This window comes from Haliotis asinina, chromosome 3 (genome assembly GCF_037392515.1).
Source record: "Haliotis asinina isolate JCU_RB_2024 chromosome 3, JCU_Hal_asi_v2, whole genome shotgun sequence".
Lineage (NCBI taxonomy): Eukaryota > Metazoa > Mollusca > Gastropoda > Lepetellida > Haliotidae > Haliotis > Haliotis asinina.
In genome coordinates this window covers 73,618,845-73,644,417 of record NC_090282.1, presented here as the reverse complement: position 1 = coordinate 73,644,417, position 25,573 = coordinate 73,618,845, and the positions used below count along the sequence as shown (strand labels likewise).

At 39.9% G+C, this 25,573-nt stretch overlaps 1 protein-coding gene across 2 annotated transcripts in view; it reads left to right on the top strand.

The window, feature by feature from the left end:
• Positions 1–1,851: 1,851 nt before the first annotated feature.
• The window catches only part of LOC137278434 (acetylcholine receptor subunit alpha-like 1), a 37,229-nt gene continuing 13,507 nt past the window's right edge, over positions 1,852–25,573 (top strand). The window contains exons 1-3 of one of the 2 annotated variants that reach the window (XM_067810761.1): positions 1,852–2,141; positions 21,119–21,163; positions 24,863–24,972. In XM_067810761.1, the coding sequence (XP_067666862.1) occupies positions 1,938–2,141; positions 21,119–21,163; positions 24,863–24,972 (359 nt within the window). In that variant the 5' untranslated portion in view covers positions 1,852–1,937. Of the gene's footprint in view, positions 2,142–21,118; positions 21,164–24,058; positions 24,169–24,862; positions 24,973–25,573 lie in introns of both variants that reach the window. The other variant, XM_067810760.1, reaches the window with a different exon arrangement.

Sequence of the window (25,573 nt, the reverse complement as noted above, 5' to 3'; positions counted from 1 at the left end):
CCACAGCCACGTCGTTCCTGAACAACGTCGCACAACGTCAAACAACGTCAAACAACGTCGAACAACGTCTCATACAGATCTCTTTATCACAAGACCATGAACTTTGTGAAATATATATTGTAAACCTGCACGTCAATGTTATTACAAACTAATAATGTCCATTGTTCCGAACTTCAAAAAAACTAATTACATATAATTGAAAGGTTTTTCATAACACCAACTAAAAATACTTCAGAAATCAGTTTTATCTGACATCTCATAAACGCCATATTCGCATCATAAGATGAGAGTTTCATCACCTCTATTTTAGGATAAATTACTTCTAACACTTTGCCTCATGTTATTACTGATCCTGTTATATACTCTGTGGTAAGACCAATAAGAACCACGAGTATTGGAGAACAGCGTTCGCACAATTTCCCCACCTTGCATTCAGAACATCTAATGAAGCATTTTCAAACGCTTTATCGTCTAATCCGCCTTCAGGAACAAAGGTCCGATCAAAAAGAAGGATTTTGACATAACATGAAAAGCTGTAGTCTGTAATACCGAAAATCTTAGGGTTTATCTGGTCTGTGATCCGATCCGTGGTAATTATAGTTCAAAAAGACAGCTCTCCGGGGCTCATAAGGAAAACATCTTGAAATATAATAGCATATACTAGTACTCAATATCATTTAAATTAAAAGCTATTCAAATAGGCAAAGGAAGTATTTTTACGTGACATGTCAGTGGCATTTATTTATTGCTATTATGACTTCTTTTTAGATGTTACCATCAGGTTGTAATATTGTTGTGCGGATACAAAATGAGCAATGTGCATATAATGTACATGTGTTTTAGAAAAGGATATTTCACATCTAAAATTGATACAAATGTGTTCAGTGTTTTATAAGGAAGACAAAGCAAAAAGAGTTTTGTTTACAAAATATAAACACACAGTCATTGCGTATGAATGAACTATTGCAATACTGTATATACATGAAATTGTACAATCGATATCTTAATAGATACAAAGTGAAACGTGTTTATTCTTTAACTCGAGCGAAATAACGCTTATTTGCCGAATTGCGTTCAGTGCACCTAAACGTATTTTATTCACTAGGAAAAGGATTAGACAAATGTTTTGCTTTTTCATAACATACTTAGCCCAAAATGACACCAGAACACATGTATATGAAAAAAATATTTATCTCAAATAAAATGTGAATTTGAAAAACACATATATCAAATCACGAGACAGGCATTAAGTTTGACAGAAAAAACAAGTATCATCTGGGTCGCAAACTGTCTTTTTTGAAGTGCCCGATAACATAAACACATATGAAAGGTAGGGGCCTATGCCTCTTAAGATTCCGTGATTCTCAAAACACGTGAACGCACGTTGCCATTACATCTGTCGAGGATTCCTTGTGGAGTTATTCACTTAATTATCAACATAATTAAATTCATTTAATCAAATATACGGTTGGTTAGGGTGCTTCTCTATGTGAAAAACAGTCCCCAGGGATTTATGAGTCCCAAAAGTTTAACAACTGTTTCATTTCGTCAACGAATACCCCCCTACGTTGGGTTTGGGAATTGTCGTTGCGGTTTGCCTTGTCAAGGGTCATGAACAGCGGCAGTGCCCCATCAATCACCAAATGTCCAGTGAATTCACGGAAGCTGGTTCTTTATATCACCCATGCTTTAATTCGCTCCACAAAGACTAATCTAGAGGCGAGGAACTCTTAATTCAGGCATCCAACATGAAAACGAAGACGGCTCATTTCCGTCAGAAAGCGTTTGTTGGCCAGGAGGTGGCGCCATCTAACGTAGGGAAAGCAAGATATCGACTGGTATTGCCTAGCGAGTGATCGACTGGGAGCGCGAGCCTCCACGGTCAGAGCAACAACTGGCGAGTGTTATAGGCTACAGTATGCGATTGACAGTATAACATGGGACCCGCTACAGTCGTGGATATGTTAAAGTATATTTCCCTTATACTTCTGACAGTTTGCGATGCAAATGACAATGCTAAAAGACTGTTCGATGACTTGTTGAGAACAAGCGGTTATAACAAGCTTATCAGGCCGGTGGGGAATGAATCGGACAAGTTGTACGTGAAGCTGGGTATGAGGTTGTCCCAGCTCATAGATGTGGTGAGTATACAAGGTGATACACTTCTATGACACCTATTGTATTTCCCTGCCCTTTTAAGCTGTTCAAGTACAATCTATGTTTGTTGTTGAGACGAGAACTCTAGAAGCCCACTCACCTCTTCTGTGTGGCGTGTTTGCGAGAGTGCATATGCGGGCGAGGGTTATATATAGTAAGCATGTTCAGCCTCCCATCTTTCGTTTCTCACCTTACTCTGTCAGCGTTCTCGTTTCTAATTCGGGTGAAAATATCTAATTTTCATTTGTGCGTAATTTTCAGAAATATATTAATAGTTAGGTTAAACAATATTGATTGATTAATTGTAGCTGAAATATTTCATGACATGCGAACATCTGTGCATTCTTGATTTATGAACTTTATCCTATAGCCTATCGTTAATATTCTGTTCAGCAAGAGTGGTTTTTGCAGAATTATGCGAATATTTCAGGTAATTAATATATATATATTAATATATATCTTGATAAATATTAAGTTGTTTTATAAGTGTATGTTGATAAATAATACGAAAAACATCACACATTTTTACGTAAAATTAATTTTGATATGCCCCGTTTAATATCTGTTGGTTTTTTTACTCTCAGTGAATTACGGATGCGCACCTATGATAACGTCCAAAACAAGTTTCATGAACCGTTGAAAAAAGTGTCTGTGTGAGTTCTGTACATTTCGCGAAAAGTCGACGTTTTCACCAGCATGAATGAAATTTGAAGTATATGCAGAAGAATAAAAATGTTTTACTTGTTGTTTACCCTCTCGCGAAGATTTATGACCGCTGCAACACAGCACGTGAATGGGGCTTGTGTACTATGTGTACCAAAGTTTGTTTACATATCCTCGATAAGGGCCCGTGCTCTTTAAGTGTAACGGTATCGTTATTGGACGGTCACGTGACACGCCCCGCACATGTTACAACTTTAAACATTGACACGGTCTTAAGTTATTCGTCCGTTTCCCGCGATCGATCAGCAGATGAGATGCGACTGGGGAACAACGTGTATTCATAACAATAATGACAGTATTAATAATAATTTCCAATACCGTGCAGTAGTACTATATTTTGTGTTTTGTTTTCACACTAAATAGAAGTTGTGTATTTTTCCGATTTAATTTTCACTTGTTCTTCTTTTTGGTGTCTTTAATTTTGTTACATTCAGAGACTTTGTACGGTTTGGAAAGTTAATCCATTGTCACAAACACATACACCTCACTGTAACGAGATTATTGTACGAAGTCGTACTTCTTTCGTAAAATCTAATTTCAGACTACATACCAGGCAATACGATGCATGATGTAATGAACATCATGCCATGATTCCCCAAGTCTTATTACTGAAAGTTGAAAAACGTTTTAAAGAATAATTTTGTTATGTTTTAGAGTAAGTTAAATCTATATTCCCATACAGTCATTAAGGGGCGGGGGTAGCCTCGTGGTTAAAGCGTCGACCGTCGTCACGGGTTCTGTTCCGACATGGGTACAATATGTGAAATCCATTTATGGTGTCCCCCACCGTTGTATTACAGGAATATTGCTAAACTCGGCGTAAAACTAAACTCGCTCACTCACGTAGTCAAGAACTAACCTCTACTTCCAATCGATAATGTTATGATTTAAGGATCATTTGGAAATGTCTAACCCTTTCCAGGAAGTATTGCATTCGTTGGGGTCAAGGTCGTAAAGCCACATGCACCGCATAGAAATACAGCTTTAGTGCTGGCAGTGAAACGTTCCACCCAACGTACAATACCTCACACTTTGAACACGCTGGCCACGGTAATATTTTCTTTGTTATTTCCAACAAATAATCACTCTTGTGACGACGTTGCCTTTAACCTCCACAGCAAGGGCGATTGACCCCTTTCAACTGCAAGGGCATTCAGTAAACAGATCGCTCTCGTTGGTCATAGCCGAACATCACCATCAATCATACCAGAACAAACTCTACCCTGATTCAACGCTAGATTGTCTGCTCGGCTTTCAAGAAAGCATTAACAGGATGAACTTCAGTTTATGAGAATCTCTGGCGCTGAGTTCAGCCAGCAGATATTGTTGGTTTCTTAAAGACCCAAATAATCCGTTTGAAGTATTTGCTAGACGGAAGGCCTTGTAATACACTGTGACCAATGACTGGTTTGCACGCTAACATGAAGACGTTACAGAGAGCATTGTTGGTAAATGTTTGTTTTAGATCCAGAACATATGGCTAGAAACTAGTTCAGATTAGGTTAGGGGTTAGGGTATCTGCGTGTTGGACTGTGGTGTGTGGATGGGCATGGCACAGTAACTGTTTATTGTTAGAAAAAGGGTTCATCAGAATGTAATGTTCAGTGCCAGCAATAAACACTGTAGAAGTATGTGTACGGAGGATCCTCTCTTTTTTTCAATACCGAAAATCCGCTTCAAAACGGAAGTTAATGGCAGTGCCAAGGACCTTTATGGTTTTGCTTTGCAACAAAATGTTTTTGAGCATCATATCGTATTTAATGGCAGGCTACGCTCACCTAAGCGAACACCTGGTGTCATCATTTGATAGTAATTCATAAGAACATGTACATGACATTGTCGAAGTCGTGCAAACTACCTATGCCTTTTCTCGTAGCTATAGAAAGGACTACGGAATAACCGGATGGTTAAAGCGTTCGCATCGAAGACCCGGATGCGATTCCCCTTATGGGTACAATGTGTAGAGCGTACTCTAGTGTCCCATGCGGTTGCTGGAATATTTCTAAAGGCGCCATGAAACCATACTCACTCGTGCACTCAACAACGCCCGCCACTGAGGTCCTTTCAGCAATGTACATAACTATGACTATTTTGGTGTCACTTCATATTTTATCCGTAAAGTGCCATAACAAAATCTGATTAATAACGGAAATCACCTACTTATATCTCTCCTCACCTCTCATCCTGCAGCCGCTATCCCCCATCCCTTAACACGTGGATCAGCTATGTACAAAAATGGATCAGAATTTTTTCCGAAATGTCGCATTATAATAAAGATTGTTTAATTCTTATATAATATTGCCTTCACAAGTTGTAGTCTATACATACAAATTGTACGTTTTCGAGTGCATAGTATAAGTTGTTCACTGGTCGCGAGGGGGCCATGGGCTCATGTGCAATCGAGGTGTGTTTATGTTAAACACAAACATAAACAAACCTCGAGGGTACATGAGCCCATGGACCCCGAAGGACCATTGAACAACGTATTTATCTTACCGAACACCTGAATTGTAATTTTGAACTGTTTGAAGCACTTCTGTTGAATGCGAGGCGAATCGCCATTTTGCAGACGACACAAGGTAAACAGATTTAGAGTTATCTCCCTTCCATCGATTTTCAATCGCAAAACATCGGTAATTTCCGTGCTTGATTCGCGATTCAATGTTATTCGAGATAATATAAAAAAGTACTGCCATGAGGCACCAGAATAGGTCGGAATTCCCAGCGGTGTACATTGAAAATAATGCATCGCCTGTAAGCAGGGTACATTGAAAATAATAGAATAACGCTTAGCCGATCAGAAAACGACATTCATGTGTGAGGTAAGGTAACGAATATACAACTGAAAACCGGATCGTACACACGTGCCTAACCTTAAAACAGTCATCGCAAATCTGCAAAGGTCTCAAACACATCTATGCATATGGCATCCGTGTTAAGTTCGCCATCATCGATTAACCATTTATAGTGTTGGATTAATTTTAAGGCCGCATCGAACATGGCTACTCCCGTTAACAAGGATGACAAAAAGTCAACAAAATAGTTTCCGCATCCGTAAGAAATCTCCTCCAGACGCAGATAAGGATTATTTCATGAGCAGGTGTTTACCAATCACTATCAAATAATGATGATAGCAGGTGGTGGCGATACCTGAGCGTATCCGGCATTAACAATGACATAATGCATAGTCTACTGCATTGTTCACCTGAAAAACACACGGGAACATGTGGTGCAAGCCAGGCTGGGGAATTACACTTGACATGAGACCTGTCACAAATGTGATTTGAAAATGTATCCCTCGTGTCTTCCTGAAGCCTTTTGAAAGCATTACTGAAACCTTGAATGCTGTAACCGCAATGAAACAACCGAAGATGAGTCCTATAACGCTTGTGAATTATTGGTAAGTAGAGCGTGCTCGAATGCACCTCAATAGCAGGAATAATGCTCGACACAAAGGGGAAAGTGTCTGACTTCTTAAATTAAACATTGTCTCTTTCGCTAATTATCAAATGGTCCAAGGACTGTTATTTCCCTTTTGTCTTACACCTTCCTTTCAGTGGAGGACCTTTCCTAAGGATAGATATCATTGGCAATAATGGTGCACACTGCAGGTAGACATGCAATAACTCGCTGACTGGTAGAGACTTGCGACACCGGTAGACTAACAAGTAGTCAAGTACAATGAAATGGAGCCCTGAGACGTTCTTCATTTCCTGAAGCTAAGGGAATCTAGACTTGCCACATTTTTTAGATTTCCGTGGTCTTTCTTATATATATATATATACTTGAGGGTCTGTACGACAGACCAAGACACTGGTTGTGTTCAACATTACCAATATTTTGGTTCTTGTCCTTGCTCCATATCTAGGAATGTAGATCAGAACACAGAATATTTTGTGATCACGACAAGTACACCCTTTGTGGTTGATGTGTATTGTGACGGTATTAATATCGCCCAATTGAATATTAGGATGTAAAGAACTTCACGAACACCGTCCAAATCAGTTGTTATAATATCTTGATGGCTTAAATCTAGTTCCATGCTGTAAGGTTTGTGCGTCATGTCATCAAAATTATTGCATTATTTCAATTTACAGAGAGATATATGGGCATCCAAACAGTCCTTGTGGTCTGGATTCCTGGGTTGGGTTGCTTGTTTGTTGTGTTTATTGTGTAACGCCGCACTCAGCAATATTCCAGGTGTTTAACGGCAGTCTAGACCAGACAATCCCATGATTGAATCAGGAGCTTGATATAAACACTTGGATCATGACGCCTATTACCAGGTAAGTCAGTTAACCTGGCCAATCGACCCCGTTGGTTGACAATTATTAGATGCTAAGGGCCAGTACTGACCCTGACATGAAATGGTCCTTTTGCAGAGTAGGTCCTAAGCATCGTTGTTAGAACCGACTGGAACAATTGCGTCAGTGTGCTCATACTGTCGACCACCATGTCCTGGTTTGCCTGGTTCATACCCAAACAAGTTATAGTGACACAGGTGGATGCCTGCTAACAACGTCGGCAAACACCATTCACTCTTTCACGGGTTTCCCAGAAACTCGCAGATCCCTTCGAGCGCATAAGAGCTAAAACAGCCACCCGATCCCCAGTCGATAACTGTTGGTGATGTTCCCAACAATAATGGGACTGTTAAAGTAAGACAAATGGCGGTGTCATTTATACACAAGTGCCACGAATCAAACTCGGCGAGTCCTGTTAACAAGCATCAGTCATGTTCCTGTAAGGATATGTGTTCTACTGAAAAACGCGCCATGCTGGCAATCACAATAGACCCCCATGACCCGTGCATGGCAGTGAAATTAGTGAACTTTTAAATTCTGTCCACATAGAGCAATTTGTTAGCACCCTCTCGTTTTCTTCGCCCCTGGTGTAAACACGTGCGTCCTTGCTTGTCATAGGTTGTCAATTGCATCGATTAGAGACCAGCTGCTCCCGTGTCACTCAAACCAACCAAAGGGGAACTCACCTGTCAATCACGAGCAAAACGAAAACTACAATGTCTAAATAGGCCATGGATGCTTCGTTCTCCGGGAAACCTCGTTTATAGATTGCCTGTTTGTAGGTGTACTTGAATTACGGGTAAACACGTTACGTGAGCATCAATTTAGTCAGGTGATTAGAAGGTTTTGTACCGGCTGATTGCGTGTGTCGGAATTGCGTCTCGTTACAATGTCACGGGGGTTTCGATCTTATTTTGTTATCAGCTTGGAACAATTGACTTGCCTTCACGTGTATGTATGTGGGGGTGCCAACGGTAAGGTAGGGGACGATCACTGTTTTGCGAATTTCTTTGGTAACCCTTTTTTTAATATTTAACCCGCTATGAAGGTTTCAAGGACATTGCGCGTTTATTTAAACAGGATTCCAACAATAAACACGGGTTAAGTGATTCATTCATAATCGCCTTTTCATATGAAGTATTTTGAAATTGGCATGCAAGTCATTCCTAAGAAATTTCGGGCCCAGCTCTTTGATCCTAATTTCCATAACTGACTGAACGCGATCATATGATCATTAAGTAATGCAAGGGCGTAACTCACGGATAATCACGTACTCTTGCTACATCAAGCAGTAGTCTACTTGTTCTATTCTCCAATGCGGTATGTATGTGATAGTCATTAAACGTATCATAAAAAACGCGTTGGCCTTCACCCTTATGCCCGTTCACTAAATCCCATCCGTCCCCGTTGATATTGCATGCTATGTAATCGTTTTCGCATGACGTCGTCACAGTGCACTTTAATTATGAATCGATCATCATGCAAGAAATATAAAACACCTGAAAAGAAAAGTGCTATTGGAAGTGTAATTTCTGTAGTGAACTAATGGTATCTGAAAAAAAACACACATCGCACATGCATGCACAGCGGAAACTGGGGATCCGAATATGCCCAGATGTTATTTTAAATTGCGTTAATACGCAGTCCTAATTATTAGCTTGATGATACTATTTCCTCAACATCTCCACCTGTGTACGAGAAAGCGTTCACTGGAGACTACATGTAAATAAAGATAAACATGCATGTTTCATTTACGAGACGTACGGTTGGTTAATAACTGTGCGCGCAGTGCGTAAGTCGGTGAGTTATCCCACTTGTAACGGGAGTTCAAACTCGCCAATGTTCATTTAAAGCCCAACCAAGTAAAAGAACTGTTAATCAACCCAGTGCATGTCTACACCCCAGTCATGTTCCGCCAATTTCCATTAATTAACATGAAACATGCACATCACACTTTGATCAGTAAACCCTCATCTAATGACGGATAAAATGAGATTTTCACTAGAATATCGCTACTTCCGTGGAAAAGACGGCATGGCTGAAAATAAGCTTAGGAATCTTGAAAGTGTTATTATGTCATTTTTTCTTTGATGCATCGCACGTGCTCATTTCTCGTAGAAATTCCTGCCGCCTCTAATTTGTATCTTGTGAATGTAAAATCATTTCAGGAAAGTAACATAATTGCATGTAAGCTAGCTAGGAGGCTTGGTTTGAACAACTTAACCAGGATTACTGGGCACGTTGGTACTGTTGAGTCGGACAACTGAATCAGTACGGCTGTTAACGTCAGTCCTCTGGATCGGGCAAACAGTCTGTCTGTGTACGTCAGTCCCATGGATCGGGCGATTACTCTCTGCACGTCAAATCAGTTAAAATATATCAAGGCAATGTTATATATTTTGTTTCGTTCTCAAAACGCATTACACCATTAAATTGCGGTTTCAGAGTAATGAGCGATAAGTGTAGCTCGACGAGATTTTCCCTCCGGTCGAAATAAGATCGTTGGTAAGTTTATGTAGGCGTTATATTCGGTGCCCTTTGCAATGGCTACTTTATGTCCAGACCAGGTTGGGCTCCAGAAATAACATCTTTGTGCATCAGAATGAGTTCGTATGGGAAGCTTTTAGCCACAGAACATTGACTATTATCACAGCAAATATGCAAGAAGGTTTTTGCGTCAGGAGCGCCTGGATATTACCAAAGGAATGTTCGATGCCAAGTTTTTAGAAATGCAATGAATCACTGATAACCTTCTGGAACTCCTATCCTCATTTAGACAGCAGGAAATCGGAAAAGTAAAAACCCATCGCTATCACCATTCTGTCATGACAATCAGCGATGGGATCGCTACCCATAAATTATTCCCGTGCTACAGGCCGTAGCTTCTCTATTAACCCCTGGTGCAGACCCGCTGCCCAACATATCGGTCGAGCAGGCTGGTTCATGGCGCTGCTTAATTCCAATTATCAATTCACAAAAATGTGCTCCAAGAAGAGGATATTTTAATGAATCGTGGGAAATAAACCTTGTACTTATAAATTTAATGATCTCATCAGATATGCCGGTACTTAAACCCCACAGCTGATTAAGAGTGTTTGGGGAATTGAATGTACTGTTGCTCACCTACTAGAATACTACACAAGTATTTCAGTATTGACGTCTTCATGATACTAGTTATTTTCCGGTGACTTGGCCGACACGGGTTGTTTGACCACTTTTCTGGTTGACATGCTCTACGGAAATCAAAAAGAGATATAACTCTCACTTGTAATGTTTAGTTGTAATGCACAATCTAAATACGAGACTGCTGGTATTTTGTATAGTGTTAGGACATTATTTCAACATTTCAACATTAGATTCCGTTCAAATATACTTCCTGGATTGAAGTATTCCGAGGAACCCCAGGAGCGCAACTCGGAACTCGTTTAGCGTTTGTTCAGCGCAGTGTGTTTAATAACGGATGCTAAACATCTCTATATTCAAACATCTGCGGTATGTCTTATGAACATACACCAATGGTCTGTACTGTCACCACATTTCAATAGTCTGTACAGTTACCATATTTCAATAGTCTGTACTGTCACCATATTTCAATAGTCTGTACTGTCAAAATATTTGTATAGTCTGTACTTTCAACTGTAATTTCAATAGTGTGTGTCATGATCAAGTTCCGTAAATCAGTTTTAAAAGCTAAAATAATTCATTTCAGTATGCAATATCAGCATATTTATAGATTTTGGTGGTATCTACCTATTTCAGTTGCCTCTGATAAGAACATATTCACATGTCTCTGGTTCCAACATATCACAGTATCGAAACATGTTAATAGCCTGTTGCTCAGACGGTTTTCATTAGTAAGTTTTATCAACATATATCAGTTGTCCGTGGTGTCTACATGTGTCAACAGTCTTCAGTATCAGCCTATTCTAATAGTCTGCAGTTTCTAAACATTTCAAAAGCCTGCAATATCGACATTGTTCAGATTTTTATGCTGAGACCGAGTACTCCAGCTGGCTAAGCTGTTACGTCATTATTTATCAAATGTAATGGCAGTTTGTAAACTTTCTCCCATTCTTCTGTCAAGACTAGATTTGGTCATGTTCCGGGGATGTCATTGACCTTGAGAACATACGGTAACTCTGGTCGACAGAAATCCGCTAGATCTCAACCAATCAATACTAAGATGTGCTCAAACGGACCAATCAGAAAGTTCAATACCTTGAGTCAGTTTGAAAAGCCAAGATCCAGTTTCAAAGCAAGATGAAGCGGATGTTCTCAATTCAAATGCCTTCGATTTAAGAACTTCCTGCAACTTCTCGTGACATGGAGAAGCTTTTTCTACCACACATTTTTGGAGTATTGGAACATCAAATGAAACCCGAGCCGTGGTTTTCAGCTCCGACACTGACGTGTCCGCCACATTGGCCATGCATTAGCAATGGAGGGCCGTGTGTTCTGTGATACCTTTCATCTGTATGTCCTCACAGTCGGGTAGTTTAATATCACATGTTCAATTGCTATCCACTCCATGCACAAAATCCAAGACCATGGTGTTTGATAGAAATCTTATTCCATTCAGAGTCCTTGAAAAAACAGTCTGAATGTTTGTTCTTTTCCTTTTTCACGAACAGCTTTGATTTAACGAAGATTATGATATTTGAATATCCCCGAGCCGCCCTTTGGGGTTCCAATTGTGTTTAACGAGATTTCCCTAATATTATTCATGTATTCCTTTTTCATGACAGGTCCTTTTAAAATGATTTGATGATTGTCATTATCAAGATGTAGAATTGATTAATTTGCAAGAGCTATTGAGCTCTTCATTTTCGATATGACCACACCGTCAGAAAAAAACGTTAACACGAGCATAAGGTTCAGTCTGAAGCGGCGTGTTTCATTACTGGAATTTGATGGAAGAAATATAGTTTCACCGTTTCCTTCTATGATTCGATAACGGATTTATTCCATCAATTCTTGTGCATCCTCGTCTGGAAACAAATCGTTTGTTTCACCTGATGTCATTAAATCTGTATGACTTTATCGCAGGATCTGTATGTATCACAAAACCGTTAGATCTTGTACTCGCCAACTATGTATTTCCTAAATTAAATAATATATATTGATAAACTTTCATATCGTTCTCGAAATATTGCATTTCAAATGCAAGCATATGTATTTACTATGAATTAAGCACTGATGTACTGATCAGTGCCTCCTTTCACAAAGCATTAAGGTTACAGTAAGTCATTAAGGTAACCTTGGTAGAGTGTTTACGAATGGAAGTTCAGGTTAACCTTAGTAAAGGTTGCTTCTTTAAAGGAGCCACTGGTGTCCTTGCCTGAAATACTGTATTATCACAGTATGGTACTTGATGAATCTGTGTCTGTCAGCATATGCGATCTGCTAGAAATTTAACCGTTCGTACGAGACTAACTTGGTATGTTTCACTGTACGACGTATTTGAAATTGCTGGACCTAAGCATGTTCTTTCTGTTAAAATTAAGTAAATTTCTTATTTGCCGGCACTTTACCTGTCGCAGCAAATTTGGTGCCTCAGAAGAAATGGTATTCATAAAAGCAATTTTTTTCAACGAGATAATCAACAGTTTATCCGTGATGCATTTCGTACAGTTAAAATTACTAAAATGAATTTATTGTGGAAAAATGATAATGGTTGCATATACATTGTATGGAAAAATGATAATGTTATAATAGAAATAATACCCATTGACCTCTGAATCAGTGTATACTCTATTTGGAGATAATCTCACTTAGGCCGGCTAGGGATATACAACGTTAAGAGTTGCCAAAAGTTTTAAGTCTGATCTCATCCTTCAGGGTACCCATGAACTGCCTTCATTGACGTCTGTCCAGCATTGTCTACAGAATAGCTCATTTTTTCGTACAAGTAATGCATGTTCAATATTCTTGTCTACGATAATTCCATTTCGACGGAAACACGCCTAACAATATTGCAAGTGTCATTTACTTGAATGAATTCTATAAACAATGAAAAAATCATATACCACGAATCGTGCCAACTCGGATACATAAAAGCGCTTCATCGCTTTAACTCATCACAAGATGGGAAGCCTCAACTGATCAATTCTTTTTAAGGTTTCCCGAGAGCAATCAATCCCTGATGTTAATTAGATTAAGAGGTTTTAAAAGTAGCACTTGGCATTAGGAGAAGCGGTCTTGCAGTGTGAAATCAATGCTTGTATAAGACAGGAATAATAAGACGTGATGCCAAGCATTGATTAACTACATCAAATCTCGCAATCTGCGATACATCAATCAATTTCTCTACACGATCTGTCCACAAGTGTTAGTCAAATGTTAATATCAGTTCTTGTGTCTATATTGGTTGTTGTCCAGGTACTGTGAGTTGATCAAAGTATTACAATAACGGACAATTCCATGAATACACAGTCCAGTGGGAATATTGAATGTACAAATCGCGAAATGAATACGTGTACATTTGATAACGATGTTATTGATGTTATAAGCAAACATCTATGATGTTAATGTAATGTGTTGAGGTTCTTTTTTTTAATTATGCACATAAGGTCTGTGTTATCCTAGTTCTTTTAATCTCTTTTAATCGCCAATCTCTTTATGATGTGCATCGTTTTATCGTACTTATCATTTGAAGATATGTTATCATAAAGTTGAAATGAAATGTCATAAATGAGTATGTAACTAACTTGCCAAAATACTTAGAAACAAAAATGAGAATCGGTTTTCGTAATGACTCGAATGAATGATATTTATGTACTGTGTTTTCGAGAGGTTTCAAAGTTGTATTTGATAACCATCTCTACTAAGAATAAGGTTTTCCTTTGAGAACATTTATTTCTGTTAACATTTGGATGGGGAACCAACTGTTCACTTATGAAAGAGATGGGTTGTGCAGTCGCCATGTTGTTCCTGTCACGTGATTTCGAGTCTCTGCATTATGTCAAGTTAAAAATAGCATGATAAGTCATGTGACATTACAGGTAGGAACTTTAACAATAATCGTTACATTACCGGTGATTATGATACATTGTTCAGAGTCACTCACTTTACAGTGCCATTGATCAAACCCTTGCCAAGTTCAGTGAACAAACTGCCAACCGTTTTGTCTACTGAATGATTCCCATCCTAGCATGAGGATGTGGTTATGATTCCTGTACCTCAGATAGCACCAACCACAAGACAGTTTCATTTGCATCATCCGTAATCATCTTTAACACGAGGTCCGTATTTACACTTCCCAACTGGCACTGTTAGGAACGTCAGAATATGCAATGTCGAGAGGAGGGCGAAATATACCAAACATTTACTATAACATTGGGGCGATGAAGTACCCTGGTGGTTGTAACGGTGTGTCGTCACGCCCTAATTCTATTCCACATATGCTACAGATGCGAGAAAACCATCTTTGGTATCCCCAGCTGTGATATTCTTAGAATGTTGGTATGACTGTTTTTCACCCACTCGTTGTGAAATATTGAAAACGTTGACCCCAGCACCTTTTATGTCCCTAGGGTAAAAGCTTATTAAGCAGATTTTCTTGCATTTAATAACTTACAATGTGTCGATGTTTTCTTTTGGAACTCACGATTTAAAGACAACGCAAAGTTAATATTAACTTTGATTCAAGTTGGACTGTTTCCGACTGGAAGATTTGCATGTCAAGGAAAGTCGAGTAGTTTGTAATCCGCTATGCAAATATGTACAGCTGATTTGGACCTAATCTTCTTCAATTCATCACCTTTTTTAATGCTGTTGACTCACGCCGACCCTATACGGTGTGATCCCATGTACATCAATGTGGAGTGGGGGAATGGCGTCAAAGGGTTTGCTTTTTGAACCATGCCTTTTTGCCATTTAATATCGCTTGCTTCTCTGACCTAAGCCAATTGAGCAAAAAGTTTGGATTAAATTGAACAGTCGATGGAGGTACAAGTGAAGTAGCCTTGTAATTGAAATGAATGGAGAAGTAGCAGGCTAGATTCCATGACAAATGCAGGCGACAAACAAGGTTTCCCACTTAATCAGTCGGGACAGATTCACCAACACGAACAGCGGACATGACAAGAGAGCAACCAGAAAACACAAGACAGATGCAAGTTCTGGGACGCCTGTCTGTGTAAAGAACACGACCTTAGCGTTGACTTTGTCCAAATATCACCCATAGCATATGTTGCCCTTACCACTAAACCGCAGTTGTATTTAGGATTCTCCAATAACCGTTTTGTGTTGATGATTCAACACATTAGGTTTGCCCGTTGCGCAGTCGTACGACAAAACCTGTCACATATTTGCATTATGGATCATCCTTTTTTATATCTTAGAAAACACCATTGAAATGTTCGTGGTTTTCTGTTGCTCATGTTTTGCAGGTTTTAATCAAACGCTGATACGACGGATTTACGGTCATGTCAACGTGAATGTCTTCTATTGTGGGTTGTTTGCTCTTTGAAAAGCTGAATGTAATCTGCACGCATACACACACACTCAACCTCCTTACACACGTACCTCAAACTCTGCGTAGAAGCACACCACTCACACACCTCAACCTCCACATACAAACACACACGCACCATTCTAACACCTCAGTTTCCACACATAATTATATCTCAAACATCACACATAAATACACCACGCACACACATCAAACTCCACCACAACATACACACACACAAAGCACTCACACATCACACATCACACTCCACCCCCAAACACCACTCCAAACTCCCCACACACAACACACGCGCCTCAGCCTCAACACACAATACTCACACGCCTCAAATTCTACACACTACTCAAACACCTCTCACACACCTTAAACTTCACCCCCATACTACACTCACCTTTCAAACTACACACACACCACTCACCCGTCAAATTCCGCACACACAAGACTCACCCGTCAAGCTCCACACACGCACACGCACACGCACACGCACACGCTACACTCAACACTCACATGCCTCAAACCCTACACCCACACATCATAAACTCCACACACTGGCCACTCTCACCCCTTAACCAACACACACACACACACACACACACACGTCTCACACACTTCCAATTCCACACACGCCATAGACAGTCTTCACACCCAAGTTACACGCCTCAAATACCCCTCACACACACCTGTCACACACCGCAAACTCCACACGAGCACGCACGCACACACTTAGGTTTGCGCGCAGGTATAAAACCCGCCTCAGTCACTGGTTTCCGGCGGCAGTGTATGAAGATATCAACGGCGTGTAATGCGTTAAGTTGACCCATGATATCTGCTCAAATTTATTTCCAATCATGTCAATTGCAGAACGTCAATATGGTGATTTGATTAGTGACTATTTTGACAAACGAAGTCCCGTAATATCCCTCCAGAAAAGGAAAGTATCTCATTTCAATGAACTGTTGTCGCTTTGAGCAGTTCCCTTCTTCAGCTGATTAGCTTGACGAGAGACCGCCATGATCTTGCCTGTTAGCGCTGGAATAACGATGCAGAACTTATGCAAATTACTGGGTTTTGTTCATCCGTTTTGTTCATTGTGTTGACAGACCTGTTGCTTCTGTCACATACACTCAAGCTGCCTCTGTTAAGATCAATAAGCAAGGATTTCGGTCTCCCGTAACTACCCAACACACGGATCTCCTGACATCAAAAGTTGCCGCGTCAATGGATTGATATCGTGTCGAAGTGAGGTGACTTCTACTTGGAATTAATCGTGTAGATTCATTCGATTAAATGTCAGCCTATTTTTTGCCGTATTTGAAGAAGCAACATGGTAATCTGAGAGTCCCCTGTCGGTTCTGTGACTACAGTCTCTTTGATCAAGCACTTGTGGTAATTTGAATACGTAATTTAACACGGGAATTCTTCATCTGAGGCGCCGTTCTTGAACTTCGCACAAGACGTCTCTTGCCGAGATTACTGGATTCGGTGTCTCCAGGAGAAATGCAAAGCATTCCTCTTTGTGGCATACACCACTAATGAAGTCATACCCAAGTTCAAACAAACTTTAAACCGAATTTAAAATTCAGACTTTTCTAACTCTATATAAACGCTTATGAATGTAGAATAAGATACATTAAAGGGTCAAAACCCTTTCCACTTCTCAACAGAGTCTTTTCCGCTACTTTAGCTATTTCAAAAGCATGTGTTAACGAATCTCAATGAAACAATGATACCAGGTGTCCACAAACAACTTACCCTATCCTGCCCCAGCGGTGGTAACCATCACGAACATATATGAGGGCTTGTCAAGTGTACACATGAAAACGAGAAAGTTAATAGGGAACACTGTGAGATAACCATTCGTTGACTTCCTATATTTAATTATATTCAGAACAGTAATAACGGTGGTGGTGTGGACGGTAGCAGCAGCCGAGTTCTTGTAGTAGTAGGAGGAGGAGGAGTAGCAACAGTAGTAGCACTAACAGAAGCAGTAGGCTGCAGGTGAATCATTCTTTTCCTATTACATCTCATGTTTTAAACATTATTCAGAGGGTTAGCCAATGGAGAGTCTGTTGGATGTATTACGTTTTTGTTCAGGCTATGTAAGGGCCATTTGGTGTAGTGATAGCGCATTCACAAGTACACTTTCTGTCGTGATTTTCTAGTAGTGAGAACACATTAAGAAATGAAGTAATTACCTCGTCTTTTCCACACAATCTAATGCTTGTCTAAGGTATATTTATCATTCCATTAAGTCAGTTTGAAGAGACTACTTACGTCTATCGTTGGTAGAAATGTTGGACCATTGTTACAGGAGAGGTCAGCCTTTCGACGCCTGCATGAACAACTCGAATGACCATCAACGTTACCCTTTAAAGCAGATAATTGTCGTTTATTAGGGTCATCACCATCAATTCGAGCTTCATATTAGATTAACCTTCGGACGACCAGCCATTGCATTCATGTACAGACATTAGGCTAATTGAAAGGAGAGGCTACAGGAAGATTCATGTTTAATATGACGTGTTCTATTTCCACACACACTCCAATACTAATTTGTCTTAACGAGAAGCATTTCATGACATATAATTGTCAAGTACCTTGGACGGAAGGTCACTGTCCTAAGTGTGAGGAGTGTGGTCCAGTTATAAATCGCTGATTACGTTAGTGGGCAGTGACCAACATGAGGCCCATCATTTGATTGTCTGGTTTGCTTATAAACTGCCTTCGATGTTATTGAGGAAATGATCCAGGCAACAATAATATGCATTTTATGCAAACTGCATTTTATGCAGGTTAGGCGGAACCTGTTTACGCGTTTAGCGAAAACTTGGTGTAAATGTCGATTTGCAATGAATCTCTAACGATATTTTTACCAGTATTCTACCCCTGGAATTTGAAACAATGAAGCAGGTGTTCCTTAATATACATGTCCCCTATCTCCCATGATTCCAGACAAGAAACACGTAGAACACAAGCAGTAGGTTTCACATATCACACCCAGTCTAGGGATCGAACATAAATGACGTTATTACTGTATATTTTGGGGTACGTGATATCCTTTTGTTCAAGCTGACAAAGCAAGTCTTTTATGAAGCGGCACTGTGTGTAAATGTGTTGACTCAGTGACCCAGGTATAATACGCAACATGTAAAAGTACGCGAAAATATGTTTTATTCTTTATAAGCGTTCTGTATAGGTAAGTAAACAGAAAATTTCTTGAGCACGTATTGTGACTGACAATCGATGTTATTTGTTGTCCTTAGTACTTTACATATCTCCATATTAGATAAAGGATGACATTTTAAGAACAAAACACAAGGAATACAAAATATAAATGGAATTCATTGTCGATATCCGTTTTATTAGAGATAAAGATGGGATGAAGCTGACATTATGTAAATATGTACAGACAAAGTCAACTCTAGAAAATAAAAGTTATCAATTTTCTGCCGTAGCAGAAGAAAAATGAACTTGTTAATTTTAACGATGTATGCAGTGGAAGAACCTACTATAAATAATCAGCAGGTATGTCATATTGACTCTTAGGTTTCCCCAAAACCATTTTTGTTGCAAACGAAATTATTCAAATATTTGAAACAAAAGAGAAACTGTCCCCAACTTTTGCAAATTTGCGTCATCGATATATTGATTATATTCATACCAATATCGAAATTCCGATATGACGGTGTGACGTGAACGGTGACAAGACGATGCATCGCCATGTCGATTTCAGTACCTTTGACTCACAGCAACTTCAGCCCATTATCGTATAGGTTCAAGATGTCGATCCACCGTGTAAAGTTAACAGTATTTATAGCAGACTGTCTGACTTATTCATGCAGTTTGTGTCCTCATAGATTGAGTATTGAACGCCCAGGCCAACAGTCGTGTCACACACTGTCTCTACCACGGTCAATCGCCTCCGGTCAATCTCCTTTACTCTGCCTTGCATACATTTGATTAAGCGTCCATCTCGCAGAGAAATCAGGTGATCAGAACTCATTGAAACTTCCATTCTGTACACTTCACTTGCTGCAGCTTTCTACCAAGTGTCGCGGAATTACATTGATTCTGTAGTAGACAGTTCGGTACTGGTATTCCAAGGCCTTGCTCCACAGCTTGACGTCACAGTTCTCGATATTTAATTAAAGCTTTACCATCTTCAATGTGACCCCATAGTGCGATGTATCACAATCTTTCAATTTTGGAAGAAGTATTGTCTTTGACGACGTACTTTTTAACCTTCAACTAAACTAAAACCTGGGATGACCCATCTTGATCATGGGACTCACCCGAACCATTGTTTAGCACAGTGCAGATTGTTGACCCTGTGCACTCCGTCAAGTTGCGGGTACTGCTTCAACTCTCTCGCATTGTTCACAGTGGTGTGTGTACACTGTCCCATTGTTCACAGTGGTGTGTGTACTCTCTTGCATTGTTGGCAGTGGTGTGTGTACTCTCTCGCATTGTTGACAGTGGTGTGTGTACTCTCTCGTATTGTTCACAGTGGTGTGTGTACACTGTCCCATTGTTGACAGTGGTGTGTGTACTCTCTCGCATTGTTGGCAGTGGTGTGTGTACTCTCTCGCATTGTTGACAGTGGTGTGTGTACTCTCTCGCATTGTTCACAGTGGTGTGTGTACACTGTCCCATTGTTCACAGTGGTGTGTGTACTCTCTCGCATTGTTGGCAGTGGTGTGTGTACTCTCTCGCATTGTTGACAGTGGTGTGTGTACTCTCTCGCATTGTTCACAGTGGTGTGTGTACACTGTCCCATTGTTCACAGTGGTGTGTGTACTCTCTCGCATTGTTGGCAGTGGTGTGTGTACTCTCTCGCATTGTTGACAGTGGTGTGTGTACTCTCTCGCATTGTTGACAGTGGTGTGTGTACTCTCTCGTATTGTTCACAGTGGTGTGTGTACACTGTCCCATTGTTCACAGTGGTGTGTGTACTCTCTCGCATTGTTGGCAGTGGTGTGTGTACTCTCTCGCATTGTTCACAGTGGTGTGTGTACTCTCTCGCATTGTTCACAGTGGTGTGTGTACTCTCTCGCATTGTTGGCAGTGGTGTGTGTACTCTCTCGCATTGTTCACAGTGGTGTGTGTACACTGTCGCATTGATGACAGTGGTGTGTGTACTTTCTCGCATTGTTGACAGTGGTGTGTGTACTCTCTCGCATTGTCGACAGTGGTGTGTGTACTCTTTCGCACTGTTGACAATAGTATGTGTACTCTTTCACTCTGTTAACAATGCGTGATGCGTCACATCCGTCATGTTCTTGACAACGTATTTTTCTGTCCCGACTGTTAGCAGTGATTTGACGTCGCCAAAGCAAACTCTCTAACCATTAGGCTGCCCACCCGCACATGTTGAATAGAAAGTGTCACTGTGACACAATGGTCAAAACTGTTGCTCATATTCCCTTACGCTCATATCATGCTCTTGGCTGTTCCTCTGTTTCAGGATGAGAAGAACCAGGTGATGACGACGAACGTCTGGCTGAGACAGGTGACACCACCTTGTATTTACTCTAAGTAATAGCACAAATACAGCTATGAAGGTTTAACTGATTTTCCTAATTTTCAGAACCTAAATTCACGAGTAAATTTCTCATAATCTTTATCAGTATCTTTATGGACTAATATCATACTGCTTATTTCTTTCATTTAATTATGTGTAGATAGATGTACGATATGACATAAAGTAAATGGAAACAGTGACATAAACACTTATTACATACTTTGAACGAGTACTGATTGTTGCAATATTTCTAGCATGAAACTGCTCTCCTATGTAGTTTGTGATAGTGGGGATCTTCCCGGATAGTGTCTCTCTTGTCTACTGCCTAGCACTGTTCTCTTTGTATCTTTTCATGCACTCAGTCTTCCTTTCAGAACTAGAACAGACGTTCTGGAACTTGACATTTTTCTGTCATCCGTGATGTACTTAAATATACTTGATTTATCTCTAAAACGGAGTAGAAATTACGTTGCAAACCTCCTATCCAATTTCTGTGAAATGTGCCTAATTTTCGTCTTTGTTCCGCTCAACAGCCAGATTAAATAACAACCGCAGCATAAATCCTCATCATCTGACCTAGATGGAGATTTTGCGTTCCACACCTCTTAAATTGATGAGGTCTTTACATAGCATTTGGTCATATACAGCCTCTGAAAATGTCCACTGATCACGATCCAAGCTGATACCCATGTTTCCAGGCTTATCACCACATGTAGTGTTCCTCGGGGTCTTGCAATGCACACACTTTAATACCAGGTATTGACAGGTTGGGGAATTTAACGTGATTGATTTCATCTCAATATTAGTGTTTCCAGATGCCATCCATCTCTTGTTTGAGGTTTGCTCTGAGCACGCTTCCATCGATGTCTTTAGGTTTGGAGCATTACGTGAGAACCATGTTAATACTGTGCTCTTTAGTTCGGTAATATTCAAGGAAGATTAGCACACTAGCACACCATTGCTTCAAGTCAAAACTTGTTGAATGTCAAGATGAATTTGATAAACACACCAATAAGATCGACACATTTAACATTTTCCTATATGGATAGATTTTGAGGTCATGTTCATATTCAAAGACGGAAGTGAATTTCAAGCTTCTTTTGATAAGTCAAGTAATAGTGTCTGTATAACTGTGTGATTATGAATATTAATATACATTTCTGCACAACCCTGCATAATCCCTGCTTCTGCTCACAAACTGCTTTTAATTCTATTCTTGTGTCACAAAGAATTTGCTTACTTTTGCATGGGAATTGTTATTGCCGCATCTCCAAACAGCACAGTAAGAACATCCAGAGATATCACGATTTGTATTACCCTTTCGTCTTGCATTTGCTTGCGACGACTGTTATCAATATTTGCTTAATCTATGAAATATACGTTCAAAATCCCACGTAACATTGGTAGATCCGCGGTGAGCAGCGTCACAGATGACAGTTGACAACCAATATTAACAACTATTATCGTGACGAATTGTGTCGCTTTACTGTTGACATATTTAGTTCACGTTTCTATGGTTATTGTGCATAACACGACATTACTGAACAATACCAGCATGATTATATACACGCTAAACGTATGACTGAATGCGTTGGGACCCATGAAGGTCCCAGGCTAGAATAGGCCTTCAGCAACCCATGCTTGCCATAAAAGGCGACTATGCTTGTCGTAAGAGGCGACTAACGGGATCGGGTAGCCAGACTCGCTGACTTGGTTGACACATGTCATCGGTTCCCAATTGCGCAGATCGATGCTCATGTTGTTGATCACTGGATTGTCTGGTTCAGGCTCTATTATTTACAGACCGCCGCCATATAACTGGAATATTACTGAGTGCGGCGTAAAACTAAACTCACTCACTCACTCACTGAATGCGTTGTTTGAAGTATTTTGTTGCGAGTATATTGTTGTCTGAGGTATCTACACTATTGCAGTGATATGCTTTTGGGAGTGTTCTGTACAATTATTTTCAATTAATTAAGTTTATAGAAAAGGAAATTTCCACTTTACTTTATGCAAATACACGTCCGTTATTCAGATTGTTTATTCAAACTATAGTGCTCAGTATATGTTGGCATAAATGCCGTGTGTATTTGATCAAAGTATGTCTTGATGATAAATATTTCATAAAGTGTTTTATTATTAAAGTCGTATGTTTATGATTACCACAGACACTGAAACAGTACATTCCTAATGTAGCTGTACCCTTTGAATAGTTCTCGTCATCTGTCAAGCCAAAGAGTAGGAAAACACTATAAGAGTGCTGTGACTATAAATTCTTTTAAAGGTTTGTTATCGGACATTTACTAGGGTGTGTGAGACTGTTTATTCCACATAATAAAGCTTTATCACCTGATGTAATGTCGACAGTGCTCGTGGAAGAGAGATAAGGCGAAAGGATGCTTGTTAAAGTACGCGACAGTTCCAAGTCATTCTACTAAAGAACGTTGATGGTGGCTTGATCGAATCTGCCCTGCGTGCATGACCCGCACATTGAAATATATGTCCGCATTAGTACTTCTTTCCCACTCTATACCAACATCACTTGGTGCACTCCTGCTAATGAATGTTGTACTGCCTTATGCCAACAATGAAATTTATGTTTTACTTGTATAACAATTGTTATGATGCATCTTTTCCAGCCAATTTATTTTAAAAAACTGTCTATTGTCTTTTTAATATATGTATTAATATGTCACTATCATTTCCATTGTGATAAATAAAAAGAGTCTCGTGCCATTACTCTGTGCATACAACTTCAGCATGTTTGACGATAGGTTCTTTGATAAGATTTATATACTGTATTGTGTAACGTCATTCGTGCCGTCTTACTGTGCTGTGAGGAGTCTTACATCTGCTTTATTTCCACCTAACGCATACCAGGAATGGGTCGACAGAAAGCTTACATGGGTCCCCTCGGAATACGGGGGCGTGGACAGGCTCTATGTCCCGTCAAAGGACATATGGCTTCCTGATATTGTTCTCTATAATAAGTAAGTGACTCTGGATGGACGTCTGTTGTCACAGAGCTGTTGTCATGTGATGTCTCCGTATGTGGTATATTGCACATTGCTTAGTATTGTGGCCCACTTGACAGGAGGAAGGTAAGTGTTGAGCTTTTGGGTCCATTCCGTTGACTTGTTGCTCATTGTATTACTCATCTTCTGTTCATACATAAAGTACAAAACAGACGTGAAAGTAAATGTTATTCCAGTGGCTCTGTAGTTAAAGGATTTTGCAAATTCGGGGGAATAAGAAACAAATGTAGAATGTTCCTCAACTGTTGTCCAGTTACTTCAGTAAGTGACCTCGTAACCGCCATGGACTAACAAATAGTCTTTTGTACTCTCTAGCGCCTAACCTAACTCTCTAGCGTGAAACTGACTTCTTTACTAATGGCATGAACTGGGCGTTTGGATTTACTCAGCCTCGTTCTGTCCTATCGGAGCTCCGCTCTCTCCTTTCTGAGATCCTTCTCCTAACCTTGACTGCAAAGTGACAATTCCACTGTCTTGAACCTGGGTGACCTCATCTTTACCTTGACCCTCAAGCAGCATCCTCACCATAACCATGGCCTCTGACATGTTCCTGCCTGGTACGAATATCTCGACATAGTTTCGACATGTTTTAGTTCGAGTAGACACGCGACTGTATAAAGTTAACACGCCCGACTGTTGTATATGAAAGGTTTGGGAAGACTTCAACCTAGCATGGGATCCCTTGGAATATGGCGGTCTCGACAGACTGGAGGTTCCTGTTTCAGCCCTTTGGACCCCTGACATTGTGCTTTTCAATAAGTGAGTAACGTGAGCAGGCCAACTCCTAACGTCAAAACGGGCAAATTGAAATCTTAAATAAACATGTCTATGTTTATAATCATGATTTTTAATGACCATTTTATGAGATGTGATATGAATATTCAAGAATCTGTTGTTGCTGTATTTTCTGTGTTTGTTGGAGGCGCTGTGCATGAAGACGCCATTTTGTTCAATGTCGGCACTTACGTTACCGCATATGGTACATAACCAAATTTGACACAAAATTGTATGTGTTATATTATTTGTTGATTCGAAATAATAAGCTGCAGTTGAACACGATTCTGCATTTTAGTTTCACTTCTAGTATACGTTTGACTTCTAGTTATCTAGAGATAGCATTAGCACTAGATACATACTAGATATTTACATATTTTGTGCACACATGTAGATACATTGCTCGATAGATGCACTAGTCGATATTTTTCTCTTCAGTGCTCTTCAACTTATACCGAAATAATTTCTCTTTCTCAGATCAGTGAACCCTCTGTGTCATGCACGCCCCACATTCCGGACAATCGTGTTCGGACGTGTATATATATATGAAAGTACAACACTCCGTTCCAAGTTTCCTTTTATCCTG